The sequence below is a fragment of the Equus quagga genome, chromosome 14 (genome assembly GCF_021613505.1).
Source record: "Equus quagga isolate Etosha38 chromosome 14, UCLA_HA_Equagga_1.0, whole genome shotgun sequence".
In the NCBI taxonomy this organism is placed as follows: domain Eukaryota; kingdom Metazoa; phylum Chordata; class Mammalia; order Perissodactyla; family Equidae; genus Equus; species Equus quagga.
The window spans coordinates 38,913,706-38,933,334 of record NC_060280.1 but is presented as its reverse complement, the minus strand read 5'-3'; the positions used below and the strand labels follow the sequence as shown (position 1 = coordinate 38,933,334).

The following is a 19,629-nucleotide window of genomic DNA, read 5'->3' as shown; positions in this document are numbered from 1 at the left end:
TCCTTGCCACAGGTCTGGCAGTTAATGAACTAGAGAGGATGACTGGTGTTTAGTTTTGACTCACTTAAGGTAAACAGATTGCTTTGATTTAGTTGTGCAGTGTGCGAATGAATAAGATTCCCACTGTCTCTACTTACTGTCTACATAAAACTAAAGGCTTTGCAGAATCAACAAGAGAAGATTGTGTTCAACATGACTTGTTTGACAAGGGTGAAACAGACATGTGTGGTGTAGAATGAATGGGATGTCTCCATACTTCCCCACTATGGGGAAGATGGTAGTTCATCATGGTGGTCAGTTTCATAGGCCTCCAGGCCACTGCTGACACACTGCCATTGTTACTGTAATTTTCAAAAGTCTCTTTATCCCAGACTCCTGATTATCATGTATAAATAGCAACCTCCCCGAAACACTTGCCTCATCTTTCTTAAGGGCTAAGAAACTCTTAGCACTTAGCACCATTGGACATATATTTGTTCATTTGTTTACTGATTGTCTTTCTCCACTGGTACGTAAACTTCTTGATGGCAGGAACTTTGTCCATTATTGTGTATTTCTAACTCCTAAGACTTACTTGGCATAGTATAGCATGCAGTGAATATTATAGAAGAAAAGGAATTTCTGTTTGTTCATCCTGAGGTTTTTGCAAAGCTGTGGGAAGATGGAATATAAAGATTCTCTTGTTCTAATTGCATCGGGAACGTGAATGGTGTTTTCTGGGTGAGGTAGACTCTGGCAGAGGCTAACCGCAATCCATTAGTCTCTTTGACTAGGCAGAATTTAAGTTGTTAAGAGAAGCCATGAAAATTCTTTTGGATTCCTACTTTTTAGTTATGGGCTTGGCTGTTAGAGAATAACATTAACCTACCTCTGGGAAGGACTTTTTGCCTGTTATTCTCTCTTCTCCCCCCTGGGTTTTACGAGTGGAGAAATGGGCTTTCGTTTCATCTGTAAATATTTATGCCATCATATCAACCCATGTACAAGGCACCATGTTGCACATTGTGGAAGAATATAAGAAAACAGAAGATTCTTGAATTTATTTATTTATTTATTTTTTAAAGATTTTATTTTTTTCGTTTTTCTCCCCAAAGCCCCCTAGTACATAGTTGTATATTCTTCGTTGTGGGTCCTCCTAGTTGTGGCATGTGGGACGCTTCCTCAGCGTGGTTTGATGAGCAGTGCCATGTCCGCGCCCAGGATTCGAACCGATGAAACACTGGGCCGCCTGCAGCGGAGCGCGCGAACTTAACCACTCGGCCACGGGGCCAGCCCCCTGATTCTTGAATTTATTTTAATAAAGTAAAGAATGTCTTGATTGCTTAAAACAAAAATGGGACGGTCAGGTTACAGTTGAGATTATACTCCTGTTTTTTAAGCGTGAGATATTTTTTGGACATAGAGGTGAAAATTTCTAATATCTTGAACGCCTCAGAAAACTTCAGATTGATTTTCAGAGAAGAAATTTGATAATCGTTTGCCTAGAGGTTTTTGTTGAAGTTAGGAGATTAAATGATTTTCTCAGGGTGAAAAAAATAGAACCAGAGATTAATGTTAAGAAGTACTTAACACCAAAGTGCTTGGGGTGAGGGGACAAAATGGATAGAATGGAAGGATGTTTGTGTTTTAGGAATGCTGGGGAAGAACCAGAAAAGAGCACTCATAGAGAGAAAAATGGAAATACACCAGGAGTAGGTGGTGGTAGTGTATTAATTCCTTAGCTACATGTAGACTTTTATTAGGTCAGTTATAACTAGGGTGACATATAATTTATATTCCAAACTGGGTCACTTTTGAGAGTGAAAGGGTATGCTATCTGAATGGAGCACTGGGACAACAGGTGTAAACCAGGACTGTTCCAGGAAAACCAGGACACTTGATCACCCCCTACTAGTAACATACTTCTCTCCAGACTTAGTCCCAGTTCCTTTAAAACCTCTCCAGATAATTTCTTTTCCTTTAGAGTACTCTGATCTGCACTAGAGCCTCTCAAGCATTAGTTCCTTTTTCCTGGTCCTATTGAAATGAAAGAATTCTTTTCATTTTTTCTGCCTCCCCTCCCCCTGGACTGTTTGGTTTACACCATTGGTGGAGGTAAGTACAGTAATTACAATGCATTGTTAGTTGACATTCTAATTTGCTTAAGAAATCAGGTTTTGTGTGTTTCTGATCCAGTATTAGATTGTTTTTGAGTATCCTGGTTGTATCTCCTTAACTGGGCTAATGAACTATTAGTAAGTTCTTAGCATGTAATATATAAAAAGAGAATTTATTTGTAAATTTACTTGATATTTAATATGTTTTCTTTCCTACAGGTAGGATTGTAATTCTGAAACCTCACATCTTCAAAGAAGGGAAATAGAGCACCTTGTGTTTATACCATCAAAATGTTATTTTTTTATATTGGAGCACTGTAATGATTTCATTTTGTTTTACTATTCAGTTTAATAAACTTTTTAATTCTTATATTAAGTGATACATTTTTATTATATTTAAATAACTTTTTATCATCTTAAATTTTCTGGTAAATTAAAATTAACATAGAAGTAATAGTTACTTTTGAGGTAGTGCTTACCAAAATACGGTTCTCCTCACCCCTAAGATCCTTATTTTGAATCTGGGATGGGACTAGGGTGTCTGAGTTTGGAAATCATCATTTTGGAGTACCACAATGGACTCCGAAACAATCTCAAAATTAAGTAGTTTGTTTTATAGATAAGCCTGAACCTCTCTCTTCTTGCCAGATCCTATTGTAGTCTGCCATCCAGTGGTAGGAATTCAGAATACACCAGAACACCAAGGAGAAACTCTAGGTTTTCAGAGTTTTTTATATTAAGAATGCTTACATAGTAGGCTAAAACGTTTTGATAATAGGAAAAAAGAAGAACAACCCTTTCACTTGAAAACATAAGTCACTGACAGTGAATTCTGAGAGTATTCCAAGAGTGTGTGTTTTTCTATAGAGCATTTTCATAACTTAAACTTTCTTCTGCTCTTGTTGTAAGATTTTATGTGTTTATAAGAGATTTGTGGGTGAAGAGGCAAATGCATAAATAATAGATAATTTTAAGAGACAGTAGGTTGGGCTGATTTGGAAAAGATTCTTTGTGTGTTGATGAAAATTTTAGGGCAATTACATAATGATTCCATTAACTAAAACAATTTCTTTTGCACTTTTAAAATTAAAGTATGGACAATTCAGCAAACTTGCTTTGTGTTCAGCTATGACCTAAGAGGCTAAATTTCAGCTAGATATTAATGTAGAGTACCTTAGGGGTAGCTTTGTTTACCTAGCTCCATCTGAATTCTTTCTTCTTTTAGGTATTCCCTCTTTAGTTCCACTTCTTTTTCTGCTACAGATAAGAAAGAGGTCAGTCCTTTCTTGTTGCTTTTTGAAGTGTTCTGAAGACACTCACCATTTGAGAATTGTGTGGTATATCCCTAGGAATACTTCCTAAATCTATGTTATTTTTTATTTTATGAGAAAGATTGTCCCTGAGCTAACATCTGTTACCAATCTTCCTCTTTTTGCTTAGGAAGATTGTCCCTAAGCTAACATTTGTGCCAGTCTTTCTCTGTTTTACCTGTGGGATGCCACCACAGCGTGGCTTGATGAACAATGTAAAGGTCTACACCCAGGATCTGAACTCGTGAACCCTGGGCCACCAAAGTGGAGCACATGAACTCAACCACTACTCCACTGGGCCAGCCTTGTCATTTTTTTTTTTAATACTTTGAATGCCCCCTTCTCTCCTCTTTCAGATTAACTCAATCCTTGTTACTTGTACTGAGCATTGTATATTCTGAGAGTCTTTTCCCAGTTTTTACCTTAGCATCCAATTAGTATGTTGATTAGATTTATTTCTTAAGGTATAAATCAGTTTGTGAAGACTTTTTTTTGGATTAATTCTAATGGAAATTATGTAAAAGTATAATATGTTTCTTACAGAGAACCCCACAAACTTTAAAGATACAATTGTAACAGTTACATCTTAATTTGGAACATAATTTGTGACACCTTACACAAAAATTCAATGGAGTAAGATAGAAGACTGTTCATTCTCTTTCTCAGACATTTGACACTTGGGACAAGGGCAGATGTGCCTCTGTGTGTGTAATTTCATTTGGCTTAAGACTGATTTCAACTTGCATGTTTTCTAAATGCTTTAAAATTTTTGCTAAATGAAAAAAATGTTGCTGATACTTTATATCAACAAATTAGAAACTATTTTCTTATTCTCTGATTACTGTTTCTTGGTGAATATTTGTTCCTCTTATTTGTACTCCTACCCAGGAAAAATTTCAGAGGTCTGATCAGTGAAGCAACAATTGATGAACCACTTAATTTGCCTTCCAAATTGAATATAGCTTCAATTTTCTAGATGATTGAAGAAATCAGTCTTTGTTACTAAAATCAGTTCTGAAGGCAATTGCAAAAAGAGTATCTTTTGATGTAACGTTTTTGAAAGAGATAGTAGCATTTGGCTAAATGATTATGATGTATTGTGGTTTTTAAAAAAAACTAATAGTTGTTTTTAGCCAAGCTCATTTATTAGAAAATCTACTTTGGTATCAGCATAATTTTGATATAGCCTAGTGTGAGTGTCTGTTTAGATGGGAACTCGACGTCTCCACATTCTGCTGATGGTGCCTGCCACTGGCTGGGTTGCCTGACTTGCTGTAGAAGTGAACCATAAGTGCTCTTAGTTTCTAAAGTTGGTGAACTCTGCCTAGGCAAGTCTATACAGGCTTGTGGCTGATGAATGAAGCCATCTGGTAACTGGTTACTTGTAAATTATTTTTACTTGGCTGAACATTTTCCCCTGAATGTGAAAACGCTGTTTTGCATTTCACTGCTTTTCTTACTGTTTTTGTTTTAAATTAGAAGTTTAAGATTCACGTTAAATTGGCTATTTGGGTATCCACTTGGTATATGTGTCCAAGTACCCTTATCTTTTATGAAAAATTAATTCTATTCATAAATCTTCTCACTTAGTAGTGAGCTCCTGTGCTCATATTACCTATGGCCAAGTGCCTTACTTGTGGTAATACAATTAACATTTACTTTATCTACCCGAGACATTGTTTGTTGGGGGAAGCGGGGCATATTAAATAATAAAAGTGAGAGCATTTTTTTTCTATAGTAGGGATTGGTTCCTTCCACTGTCTCTTTGGAAAAATGCTCTTCATTTCCATGGTAGGCCTGTTTTCTTCCTGCCCTTAAATACAAGAAATCCTCATGAATTCTCACCTATACCTAAAGCAAAGAACCTGTATGCCATGTAGTAGTTATTTTTTTGAGTGTGAGGTTTAGAAATTGTTAATAATGTAACATTCAAGAAGGTATTTCAGTTTTTATATTCTTAAGGTAAATAACTAAAAGAAAATACAACATGTGTTTCTACTTTGGAACCCTTTTGCTTGGTAAAGGAAATTTAGTACCAAGTTTGTGCTTTTTAAAGAAATGAGGTCTCCTCAGAGGAGAAATCACAACAGATACCAATGAAATACAAGAGATCATAAGAGAATACTATGAAAAACTATATGCCAACAAATTGAACAACTTGGAAGAAATGGACAAATTCCTAGACTCCTACAATCTCCCCAAACTGAATCAGGAAGAAATGGAGAATCTGAATAGACCAATCACAAGTAAGGAAATAGAAACGGTAATCAAAAACCTCCCCAAAAACAAGAGTCCAGGACCAGACGGCTTCTCTGGAGAATTCTACCAAACATTCAAAGAAGACTTAATACCTATTCTCCTCAAACTGTTCCAGAAAATTGAGAAAGATGGAGAACTCCCTAACACATTCTATGAAGCCAACATCACTCTGATCCCCAAACCTGACAAGGACAACACAAAGAAGGAGAACTACAGGCTGATATCACTGATGAACATAGATGCAAAAATCCTCAGCAAAATTTTGGCAAACCGATTACAGCAATACATCAAAAAGATTATACACCATGATCAAGTGGGATTTATACCAGGGACACAGGGATGGTTCAACATCCGCAAGTCAATCAACGTGATACACTACATCAACAAAATGAAAAACAAAAACCACATGATCATCTCAATAGACGCAGAGAAAGCATTCGACAAGATCCAACACCCATTTATGATAAAAACCCTCAGTAAAATGGGTATAGAAGGAAAGTACCTCAACATAATAAAGGCCATATATGATAGACCCACAGCCAACATCATACTCAATGGACAAAAGCTGAAAGCCATCCCTCTGAGGACAGGAACAAGACAAGGGTGCCCAGTTTCACCACTCCTATTCAACATAGTACTGGAGGTGCTGGCCAGAGCAATTCGGCAGGAAAAAAAAATAAAAGGAATCCAAATAGGTAACGAAGAAGTAAAACTCGCGTTGTTTGCAGACGACATGATCTTATACATAGAAAACCCCAAAGAATCCACAGAAAAACTATTAGAAATAATCAACAACTACAGCAAAGTAGCAGGGTATAAAATTAACGTGCATAAATCAGTAGCATTTCTATACACTAACAATAAACTAACAGAAAAAGAACTCAAGAACTCTATCCCATTCACAATCGCAACGAAAAGAATAAAATACCTTGGGATAAACTTAACCAAGGAAGTGAAGGATCTATACAATGAAAACTACAAGACTTTCTTGAAAGAAATTGACGATGACATAAAGAGATGGAAAGACATTCCTTGCACATGGATTGGAAGAATAAACATAGTTAAAATGTCCGTACTACCTAAAGCAATATACAGATTCAATGCTATCCCAATCAGAATCCCCAGAACATTCTTCACAGAAATTGAACAAACAATCCTAAAATTCATATGGGGGAACAAAAGACCACGAATTGCTAAAGCAATCTTGAGCAAGAAAAACAAAGCCGGCGGAACCACAATCCCCGATTTCAAAACATACTACAAAGCTACAGTGATCAAAACAGCATGGTACTGGTACAAAAACAGGTCCACAGATCAATGGAACAGAATTGAAAGCCCAGAGATAAAACCACACATCTATGGACAGCTAATCTTCGACAAAGGAGCAGAGGGCCTACAGTGGAGAAAAGAAAGTCTCTTCAACAAATGGTGCTGGGAAAACTGGACAGCCACATGCAAAAGACTGAAAATCGACCATTCTTTTTCACCACACACCAAAATAAACTCAAAATGGATCAAAGACCTAAAGATTAGGCCTGAGACAATAAGTCTTTTGGAAGAGAATATAGGCAGTACACTCTTTGACATCAGTTTCAAAAGAATCTTTTCGGACACTGTAACTCCTCAGTTGAGGGAAACAATAGAAAGAATAAACAAATGGGACTTCATCAGACTAAAGAGCTTCTTCAAGGCAAGGGAAAACAGAATTGAAACAAAAAAACAGCTCACTAATTGGGAAAAAATATTTACAAGCCACTTATCCGACAAAGGGTTAATCTCCATAATATACAAAGAACTCACACTGCTTAACAACAAAAAAACAAACAACCCGATCAAAAAATGGGCAGAGGACATGAACAGACATTTCTCAAAAGAAGATATGAATATGGCCAATAGACACATGAAAAGATGTTCATCATCGCTAATCATCAGGGAAATGCAAATCAAAACTACACTAAGATATCACCTTACCCCCGTTAGATTGGCAAAAACATCCAAAACCAAGAACGACAAATGTTGGAGAGGTTGTGGAGAAAGAGGAACCCTCATACACTGTTGGTGGGAATGCAAACTGGTACAGCCACTATGGAAAACAGTATGGAGATTTCTCAAAAAGTTAAAAATAGAAATACCCTATGACCCAGCCATCCCATTACTGGGTATCTATCCTAAGAACCTGATATCAGATATCTCAAGAGTCCGTTGCACCCCTATGTTCATCGCAGCATTATTTACAATAGCCAAGACGTGGAACCAGCCTACATGCCCAGAAACTGATGATTGGATAAAGAAGATGTGGTATATATACACAATGGAATACTACTCAGCCATAAAAAAAGACGAAATTGGCCCATTCACAACAATGTGGATGGACCTCGAGGGCATTATGTTAAGCGAAATAAGTCAGTCAGAGAAAGACGAACTCTATATGACTCCACTCATAGGTGGAAATTAGTATATTGAGAAGGAGATCTGATCGGTGGTTACCAGGGAAAAGGGGGGGTGGGGGGAGGGTACGGAGGGGGAAGTGGTGTACCCACAACATGACTAACAAAAATGTACAACTGAAATTTCACAAGCTTGTAATCCATCATAACATTAATAAAAAAAAAAAAAAAAAAAAAAAAGAAATGAGGTCTCCTGAATTGAGAATGGGAAAAGCAATAGCCATCAAGATTTCTGTGATATGCTTGACTTTTGTTTGGAACGAGTTGCTTTTGGTTAATCAGAGGTGGGGAAAACATTTTCCTTCCTGAGTTATTGGAGCTCAGACTTGGAAGCATTTTCAAGTTACTACTGTAGTAGAAACATTGTATACAGGAAAAACTACTGTGTGGTGAAGATGACTGGTCAACTTCAATTACTATAGGGAGGTATATTTTGCAGAGTTTCTGTAACTATTCAGTATTTTTTCCTCCAAGTAATATTTGTATAACTTTGGCTTTGCATTTGGTCTACTTTGGGTTCATAATCTCTTCATAATCTCTACTCTGGATTCATGATCTCAGCATGAATTCTTATTTCATTTTACCTATTATATGTACAGTGTTATATTTTAGCCTCTGGAGTTATCCTTCAGTTTTTATTTGATCATTTCTAAAGCATGCTAGAGTTTTCATAAACATTACAATAGACAAGCACTATAAAAGATCCCTTTTAAGTTTAAATTTGAGAATTTTCACATGTAATGGGGTCTGATTTGTATTTCAACCTTTTGGGAATAGCAAGTTTTGCAAATACTTATGGATTGTTATTTGGTCTATGTAAAAAACACTCTTTTGGATGCTTTTTAAAAAGTCATGTTAAGACTGTGCATATGCATACTAAAATAAATTTATTTATTCAAAAAGTATGAGTGACCACTGTATGCGAGGCACTATTCTAGGCCTTTGGGGATATAGCAGGGTACAAAACAGAGCCCTGCCCACATGGAACTTATGTTTTAATTGGGAGAGAAAGACGTTAAACAAATAAGGTGTTAGGTGATGATAAGTGTTTTGGAGAGAAATAAAGCAGAGTAAGGGTAGTGAGGGTTTGGAGGTAGAGGAGTGCCTTAAGCCTTTGTTAATTTTTATGAACACTCAGAGACGTTCATCTGATAAGGTGACATTTAAGCAAAGATCTATGGGAATAAAGCAGGGGAGCAAGGAGTGTAGATTCTAGAAGAGTATTCTAGGCAGAGGGAACAGCAAGTGCTGAGCACCTGAGGTATGAGTACTTACTTGTGAGAGGCATTGCAAAGGAGGTGTCAGTATAACTGAAGCAATGGGATGCAGAGGGGAGAGCTGATCACAAAGGGAATATGGCATGGATAGAATGTACCTATTCTAATATTATATATAAAATACTATAGTTGGTGAAACTGACATCTATACCTTTGGCTTCATTTAAGATCTGAGTTTCTGACAAATCTAGCAATTTACTTACCTCCGCGATGAAGAGTGTGCAAATTGCTAACAAAAATGTTTGCAGACTCCTTTTAAGGTCTCTCAGTCCAGTAGAAGAGAATGATTTGGAAGTAAATAATTACAGTGTAGAATAATTCTGGAATTTAGAATTATGTGTCAGCTTTAGTGATTGTGTGGAGGGTACCTTAGTTTGTGAAGGGAAAACTTCATTCCTTTTGAAGAATGGGCAAGAGACCTCAAATGAGGTGTTAGAAGTGAAGAGGCCAGTCAGTCCAGCATTTCTTAGTGGGGACAATTTTGGGTGGGGCAGTTTTTAACTGTGGAGTGCTGATTGTGCATTGCAATTGTGCATTGCAGGACCGTTACTCATCCTTAACATTAAATGCCAGTAAAACCCTTCTGAGAGCCTGATAATCTCCCTCCCCAATTTCCAAGTGCTCCCAGAAATGGTTATCCCCTGGTTAAGAAATAAATAGGACCTGAACTCTAGCTTTGACAGTGATAGTGGAATGGAGAGAAGGTGGAATTGCTGGAGGTTTAGGAGACTTGGTTACTGATTGGCTCTAGGTCGTGTATATAAACACACACACATAAAGGAGCACCTTTGGGGCAATATCATAGCGAGAAGTTTTGTGACAGGTTCAATTTTGAAAACGAAAAAAGTAAGATTCTGAAAAGTGAAATGATTATTGATAACTGTGAGGAAGTAACTATTACATTTAAGAACTGAATAGTTTATCAAGACAGTTTCTGGAAGGAAATAGAAAAACATAGATGTATAAAGATAAATAGAGTAAGAAAAAAGAAGCTAGGACTATAACTTCCATTTATAATTAAGTTCAGAGGTTGACCACTGTGCTTGAAGTTTTAAAGGATGTAAAATGAGCAAAACATAGATAGGCCTTGCCCTCACTAGATTTTATTTTGAGAGGCAGAGAAAGCTTAGCTTTGGGAATAAGGCAAATACAATATATTCAGTGCCATAGGATAGGTAGAAAGTGTACTATTCAAGAAGATTCAGAGAAGGCAGAGATCAAATTCTATTTTTTACTATCAGAAATTGAATCATACCCAAGTTGAATGTACTATTTAATTTTTGTTGCAAGTAGTCTGAATTGTGAAAGTCTTGTGTCATTCTCCTGTTCCATGGGCTCTGTCCAACTGTTTGTGCTTTGTTCTTTAAGCATTGTTGGCCAGGGTGACTGCTTATCTAAAATGCCCTTGCTTATCAAATGTTACTTTGTATAATGATTGGACCTAATAGATATTTTTGAAAGATGGTAAGCAGATAAGTGGTCATAGTTACATTGATGTTTCTTGCTAGCAATCAAGGCCAAAGTTAGGTCACTTGAATTCACATGTAATCATTATGCACTGAAGATTGAAAGTCAACAAACTGCTAGTGAGTCATGAATAACTTTAATTTTTTTTCCCTTTGTGGTAGTTGTAACTGGGATATTTATACATTTTGTTTTACATGCTTTAAAAAAACTAATTTCTTGATCTTCCTCTCTATTAATTCTCTAAATCGGATCATATTTTGTATTTTCTTCATTGAATTTGCCAGTAATATCTCTTAAATAGATTGGAGGTGAAAGTCTGAGATCTATTAAGAGCTTTTTTTTCAGTTTTGGTGCTGAAACAATTGTATATTACACTGTTTTATAGTAATGCTTTCCAGTTTGAAATATAAAATTGAAACTTACATTGTTTTAACTGTTTTCAGAGTAATATTGAGTAGAGTTCTTGAATCATTTCTTATTTGGAAATTCATGGAATAAGAACTTCATTTTCAGTTTTGTTTGTCAGTGTTAGCTAGTTGATATCAATTCATATCTGAGCTAACTCAGAACTGAAGGGAGAGAAGCATGAGAATTATTTTATATTAACAAACTGAGATCCTACGCACTCACGAACCACGTATCTGCTTTGTTGTCTTGCAGTTAGTACAAACACAGCATTCTAGGGAGGATGTTAATAAAAGAAGTTTGACCTTCAGTTTGTTCATGCTTCCATATGTATGATTTTCTTTTCGAAGTTTGTTTAAAAGATAGGGATGAATAATACTGATATTGCAACTCTGAAAGTTTATGGATAGTAAGAGAACTGAAAAGTTCCTCAGTACCTTGAAACAATTTCTTTTGAGATAAATAAAATACTTGAGGGTGAATTACTTCGTGAGGGAGTTTGATTTGCTTTTTGGTATTTTTGATCATTTATGTGATCCTAATCAATACTCTGTTTACCTTTCAGGTAGATCATAGTGGTCTCAATTGTTCTCATGAGAAATTTTTAACTTCTCCAAAAGTATCTATTGTAGCCGTACTCTGTTAGATCTTTTCCCTGTTGTATGCAAATCTGGCATTAACAACAAATTAAAGCCAGAGAGTAAACTAATACTTTTCTTTTCCTATTGCAGACTTGATTCAGTGCACAAATGAAATGAATGTGAACATCCCACAGTTGGCAGACAGTTTATTTGAAAGAACTACTAACAGTAGTTGGGTGGTGGTCTTCAAATCTCTCATTACAACTCATCATTTGATGGTGTATGGAAATGAGGTAAGCAGAATGTTTGGTTAACAAGTATATGGGTGTGTTGACTGATTATTCAGCTTGCTTCTCCCACTGAAACCTCAGGAATGGCTTCAACAACTGAATATATTAATATAGGTAAAAAGGGCAAGATGCCTAAGCAGAAATATATTTGTAGACCCTGCAGTTTGAGGAAAGATGACTTGTAGGCCAGAAATCAGAAAGCGAGTCACTGCACAGAGGACTTTACTAATGGGATCAAGAAGCAAAGATTAATGCCTAGAGGTGGGTTCTATAAGCAGCACTGATCTTTGCAGGCCTAGTTTGTCTATATCCATTTGCTTTTTTTATTAGAGCCCAATCAGATTTCTGTCTGATCTCATATAGTTGACTGTGGAAGCACTTTGCCTAGTTCAAGGCTGTGATATTGAGGACTAAGATGGCATTTTGCTGAGAGGGACCGATTGAAGAATACCTTCTTCAGCAGAGAGGTGTGTCTGAAGTCTTCGTTGCCCAAAAGGGGAACAAATAAGACGTGTAAGCTTTTGCAGTTTAATGTTTAGAGGGAATCATCTTGTTTTCCATGATAGACTAGCAACTAATATTTGAGTTCTCACCTTATATGATTTCCTCAGCCCAGTATACTTACTTGTAAAATTATGTTAAAAGAACATTTGAATGGAAACTAGGTGAATCTACATTGGTGTATGCCTTAGAAAAATGCTGCCCACTGGTTGCTGGGAGATAGCTCTTATAGAAATGGGGAGGGACTTTAGTCATTGGTATTAGACTGCTGAGCATAATGACTTTCTGACATCCATCACTTTACTCATTATTTTGGGTTTTTCAGTCATGAGACTCTGTTGTCATCTTTGACAGATACCAGTAGAGTGTCATTAAAGTTCAGAATTAAAACAGGAATTTAACCACAACTTTATCATTGTAACAGATCTGTTTGCACATTTTGGTGTTCCCGTCTAGTCCTTGTCCAAAAGTATTTTTTATAGCTATAATCATAATCCGGATAAAATATTATATTTAGTTTTTTAATATAATGTCACACCATAAGCATTTCCATGTTCTGTATTCTTTATATTTATTTTCTTAGCTGTTCCCCTTGCTGGAAGTTTAGTTTTCTGATTATTCACTGTTAGAGCACCACATTGATGATTTTATTTATAGTTTGTAAGTTTCAAAGATTATTTCCAGAAGTATTATCTGAAATCAGATTACTTTAGGACATAATGTTACATGTTACTCAGTTACTTTCTAATTCATTGTAACCAGTGTACAGTCATTACAAATGTTTGGATATGCTAGCTTCAGTGTAACTTGAAGCATTTTGATCTTAACTAGGATAATAGTTTCTACTTTTATCAGGACTGTGTTTACTTAAGATCATCATCATTCATTCGAAAGAATTTCAGGCTTATATGTATTTTTCACCTTTATTAAAATTTAATGTGGTTTATTCTTTAAAAAGAAAAAGCCACAAATATAACCAACCTACAGTGCTAGATAAAGAGGCAAACTATCAGTGCTAGCTTTCAGAAGTTGTAAATAAGGTGATAATACTGGAAGCAAAACCTTGATAAAAGCAAAGAAACACAAAGTTGACTGTCATTCCTTACTCTTGACTGACAGAAGGAAAAACATAGCATTTCAGTGTGGTTTTTAGATAAACTCATGTTTAATTTTCCTTAAGCAGCTAAGATAAATCTGACACTCTGCTCATTTTTTGTGCTAGTTTCTGCAACCCTCAGGTTTTCACATTGGCAGGTGTTATTAGTCTGTGAGAGAGTATGCCTAGGATTTCACTCTGCTGTGGTGATGGGAATACCATAGAACAGTGGTTTTCAAAGAGGCAAGGGAGGAGACTGATCCCCTTCCCCTAAGGGGACATTTGTCACAACTGGAGGGGATGCTACTGGTGCCTAGAAGCAGGGATGCTTCTAAATATCTTATAATGCACAGGACAGGCCCCACAACAAAGAATTATCCAAGCTTAATGAAAATCATAGAGTCTAATGTTGTCTTAGATATTTTAACACTTTTTTTGAAACAGGTTTTTCTATAGGATAAATGATGAAAAATGAGTCTTTGATTTACAAATTGTTTTTCAAAATCCTGGTTTGTTAGTGAGGTGTGATCTCAGATGAACAAGATTGAGTCAGGGTATTAATGGTGTACTTCCTAATTGATAGTAACCTGTGCATACATTTAAAAAAATTCTAAGCAGTGGTGAAATTAAAGGGAGTTTCTTTAACGATCTGTTTTAGTGGTTGCATGTAAAGGGAAGTGAAGGTAGTGTTCTATGGTAAGCACTTTGGAGAGCATTTTGACAGTATTTTGAGAAGATGAACTTTTACATACATGCTGACTCAGCAATTCAACCTTAAGTATATATCATGACAAACTCTTGTATGATTGCACATGGAGACTACGTACACAGATGTCAATGAAACATTGTTAATAATAGTGAAATTGGAAAGAACTTAAATATCCATAAAGAAATGGATACATAATGATATAGTAGTTCATTGAAATACTAGAATATCATTTAAAATGAATGAAGTAGATGTACATAAATTAAGTTGATAATTCTTGGGGAAAAAAATTAAGTATGTTGGCAAAGAAGTGCACTGTGATATTTCTGTAAATTTAAAATAGAAAACAAAATTATGTACAGTTTTAAGATACTTATATATGTAGTAAAATTGTAAAAACGAGTTTGAGAGTGATATATACTTACTTCAGAAAAGTAAGTGCCTGTGGGGGGGGGGGGCATGGGATTTAAGATGTGTGTCTTCAATAGAGTCTGTAATATTTTGATTCTATAAGAAGATCTAAAGTGAATATGGTAATATGTTTAATCCAGACAGTGGGTAAGAGGATGTCTATACTAGCGTTCTCTTGTATGATTACAAGTATTTTGTTTTAAAAAAAAAATAAAGTCATGAAAATTTGGGTCACCAGGTAACTATTTAAAGATGCCGCCTAAGTAGCTGCAGCCCAAATATGCTGCAATAAAGGCAGAATTACAAGTTCCAGTTTAAAAGTGCCTATTTCCTTTTATTTTTTATTTATTGATTTATTTTTTTGGTGAGGAAGATTCACTCTGAGCTAATGTCTGTTACCAATCTTCCTCTTTTTTGCTTGAGGAAGGTTAGCCTTGAGCCAACATCTATGCCAGCCTTCATCTATTTTGTGTGTAGGTTGCCACCTTAGCATGCCTTGATGAGTGGTGTAGGTCCACACCCAGGATCCAAACCTGTGAACCCCAGGCCGCTGAAGCCAAGTGTGCTGGACTTAACCACTCCCCCATGGGCCAGCCCCCTGTTTGGTTTTATTTTGACTTTAATAACATAGATGTGGACATTAGGCTTTAATACATTCTTGTATGAGGCTAGTGAAAAAAATGTCATATGTTTTTAGGTTTGGTAACTAGTTAATAGGACGACTGAGGATGAGAAATTTAAATAGATAAGCTTAGTGGAATGTGTTAAATGCAAGTTTTCCTCCTAATTCTCAAATCAGAGTTTGTTAGATGGCAGTACCTTGATGTAATTATTTGTTTGTTTGTTTTCCAGCGTTTTATTCAGTATTTGGCTTCAAGAAACACGTTGTTTAACTTAAGCAATTTTTTGGATAAAAGTGGATTGCAAGGTAAAGACAACTTATTCATTATAGAAAATCAAGAGTGACCCCATATGATAATTACTGCAGAGTTGAACTCTGTCTTTTAGAACATGTGCTGTAGAAGCTTGTATTTTAGTGAAGGTTTTAGGGAAGAAAAACTGTCTTTTAATGTGAAGATTATGATTGACTTAATTATTTGACACCCAAAGCTCTTTGAGAAGCGGTATAGGGTAGTGGTTTGAGAACATGGATAGAATTGGACTGCCTGGGTTTGAATCCCAGCTCTACCACTTACCAGGTGCATGAAATTGAGCAACTTTCTTCACCTCCAGCTCTTCACGTTCACCTCTGCATCTGTAAAATCAAGAATAATGATAGCACCATTCTTATAAGGTTGTCATGAGGCTTAACCTAGTTAATAAATGTAAATACTTAGAACAATGCCTGGCACACAGGAAACGCTATTTAAGTATCCTCTTTCATTGTTATTATTATTATTATTTTTTATCTTTTATTCCAAGAAATGTAGTTGGGAATATAATTCATTTTAGTAGCAAAGGTAAGTACAGTGTGTTAATTAGATGAATTGCTTATTGATACTCACACCTGTTATTTTATTTATTTTACTTTTTTTTTTTTTAAAGATTTTATTTTTCCTTTTTCTCCCCAAAGCCCCCCGGTACATAGTTGTATATTCCTCATTGTGGGTCCTTCTAGTTGTGGCATGTGGGATGCCGCCTCAGCGTGGTTTGATGAGCAGTGCCATGTCCGCGCCCAGGATTCAAACCAATGAAACACTGGGCCGCCTGCAGCGGAGCACGGGAACTTAACCACTCGGCCACGGGGCCAGCCCCCTATTTATTTTACTTTTAATTTGGTAACTTAAAATTGCCATAATCTACTGTTGTAGTCCTCCAAGCATATTCTATCTTAATGGAATCTGTTGTACTTAGTTCCAGAACTAGATCGTTAGCATTACAGAATGTCAGCTCTAGGAACAACTTTATAAAGGACGTACCAAATGACTTGGGAATATTCAACAGTAAGGCTCAGTCTGCGAAATGTCTTTAGAGAAGGTGAGATTTGTGCTAGGCTTTAAAAGATGGATGAGAACATGAGTTGGCTTAAGCACAGGTACACAGGTTCATGGATGTGAAAGAACATGGGGTATTTAAGATTTATAGAGCGAATGAGTGCAGATAGAATGTATGGATGATGTATTGGAGAACAGGTAGTGTCAGATAGCCCTCAAGAAGCTGTTTGGGGCCAAAATCAGGCACAGAAGATTTTGATAGAGTTGGGATTTTATAATGCACTGAAAAGCCATCAAAGTTTTTTGAGTTGAAGGAGGAGGGGAGAGGGAGTGTGTGTTATAAAGAAAGCGTCATAGCTCAGTGCAGGTTGGATTAGAGTGGATAAAGTCTTAAGGACGTTGAAACTGTTCTGGGCTTTTTCTGGTCATCTAGTGGAGAGTTAAGGAGGGCCTGAATTATGGCTCTTGTGGAGATAAAATCAATGGAATTTAGTGATTAGCTGTGTTTGGGTTAGGGACTGTCCAGTTCAGTACTTGTTTGCTTTTGGTGGATGGAAGTATTAATTAGAATGAATTGAATTCCCTATCTTCCAGAGATTTTGGAAGACCAGTAATCTATACATAGAACCAAATGTTACAGGATTGATCTTACTTTAATGAGAGATACAGTGTTCTAAGTATTTAAGACAAGAAAATTAAACCGTGGAATCCTTTTTTCAAATAAAAGCTAGAAGCTAGATGTATATAACAGATAAAACTGAAGCTGCTTTGTTTGCAGGGCATGGAAGGAATTGCCTGCTCATCTTTTTATTTCTGTTCCCCCCTTATTCAGTTCATTTGAACTAAGAATCTGTGGAAACAATATGCAAACCACTAGTCCAGAACAGAATATATGCATATATCTGAGTTTTATTGTCTTATTAGCTACTCATTTTCTACTTTGTTAAGAACTTCTAATAATAAGGTTTTAAGACTTTTCATTCCATTTATGTAGAGAACAGTTTTTAGGCCTTTTATTTAAAGCTCATATTATAAAGAGAATATAAAGATAAGCCTGAAACAGTAATTAAAAGCATATAATTCCATGGTGTTTTTGAGAAGTAATTTTCATTGCTGATGTGTTTTGTTGGATAGAGTCTCATAGATTTTATTAATTATATACTGGGCATTATAGTAGATGTATATAAATATAAATAAGTTTCTAGTCTAGTGAGTTAGATGGACGTTGTATATAACAGCTATGAGCTGTACTTGGAGTAAGAATAATATGGAAGCACAAGAGTTCAGGGAGAGTTTCAGAGATTGAGCCTTGAAGGATGAGAGAGATTTCCTCCATCAGAGAGGGTGGAGTAGAGTGGATTAGAAGGAACTATATGAATTAAAGAGCTGAGGAATGGGAGTATGTAATACCTTATGAAATCCACTAGTAGCTATGAGAATATATGAGGGCAGTGATTTTTTTTTCCACTTTGTTCACTGATTTTTCTCCAGTGGCATTTAGCAGGCACTCAAGAAATATTTGCTAAATAAATGAATTGGTGGTGATGTTAAATCCTGTCACTTTACTTTTTTTTTTTTGGTTGTTTTACTGTTATCTTTTTAAATTAGCAGAGATCATCAAGTGAAGTTAAATGTGTTAGAAAAGATGAGCCAATATAAAATGGACCTGCTTTTCAATGAGAGGCAAAAATTTATAGACTTCCTTGAGCCAGGCAATAACTACAATACAAATTTTTTTTTGTTTTATAACATTGATTAGATTTTATGTCACTGACGTTTTCCAGTCTCATGATTGTGATAAAACAAAACCTTAGAATGATTTAGGTATTCATTTAGAAAGTTTTATTGAAGACATACATATAATTGTTTTTTGTTATGCCTTAAACTTATATATTGCCCTTCCTTTCATTGTACCATGAAATAGTTTTCTCTACTTTTTTTAAGGTTGGCATACATAAGTTGTGGTTGTTCTATATAATATACAACTAAAGATTTCATAAGTATGAAAATGATAAATTTGCTTAATGATTTGAGGTGTGGGGTTGTGGTTCCACGGGGTGTTAAATTTGAGTTGTGAGATTATTAAGTAGTATAAGAGAGGATATTTTCCAAGTTCCTGATAAATAAAAGATAGGAATGTGGATGAGGAGTAATACATAATTATTAATTTAGGTGAAATTCTAAGGGAGAAGGTTTTTCAAAGCCACATATGACATATGTGACTTAAAAATGTGAAGTCTTAGAGATTTTAATGTGATATTATTCATTAGTCATTTAATTTATATCACTAAATTCAGTTGGGATATCAAGACGTTATGGCCATTGGATGGAATAAGTTGGTTTTCCAAGCAAATTGGGATTTTAATAGTTTGTGAAAACTTTTTCTATTTCTTTTCTTGCAGGATATGACATGTCTACATTTATTAGGCGGTATAGTAGATATCTAAATGAAAAAGCAGTTTCATACAGACAAGTTGCATTTGATTTCACAAAAGTGAAAAGAGGGTGAGTTAAGCTTTTTTTTTTTCTTGACATCTAATGGAATTCCGTATTTTAAAATGTAAACTATAGAAGTTATTAGATTATGATTTATGGAATTTTAGGCCAGTTTTAAAAGACAAACTTCATTTTTCTTTGAAGAAGTACATCAGATACTTTTTGCACTAGGATGTTTTAAAGTTTTTAAAGATTTTATAACAGCTTTATTGAGATGGAGTTCACACAACATAAAATTAACCGTTTTAAAGTATACAGTTAAGTGGTTTTAGTATATTTACAGAGTTGTGCAACATCACTACTATCTCATTCTAAAACATTTCGTTAGTCCAGAAAGAAACCCCAAATTTATT

The 19,629-nt window shown here is 35.6% G+C and overlaps 1 protein-coding gene across 10 annotated transcripts in view; it reads left to right on the top strand.

Annotated features, from left to right (window-relative positions):
• PICALM (phosphatidylinositol binding clathrin assembly protein) overlaps window positions 1-19,629 on the top strand; it is a 105,887-nt gene that overhangs the window by 23,959 nt on the left and 62,299 nt on the right. For all 10 annotated transcript variants that reach the window (XM_046637518.1, XM_046637515.1, XM_046637514.1 and 7 more), the window contains exons 2-4: window positions 11,993-12,135; window positions 15,699-15,774; window positions 19,183-19,285. In XM_046637518.1, coding sequence (XP_046493474.1) covers window positions 12,016-12,135; window positions 15,699-15,774; window positions 19,183-19,285 — 299 coding nt within the window. In that variant the 5' untranslated portion in view covers window positions 11,993-12,015. The remainder of the gene's footprint in view (window positions 1-11,992; window positions 12,136-15,698; window positions 15,775-19,182; window positions 19,286-19,629) is intronic.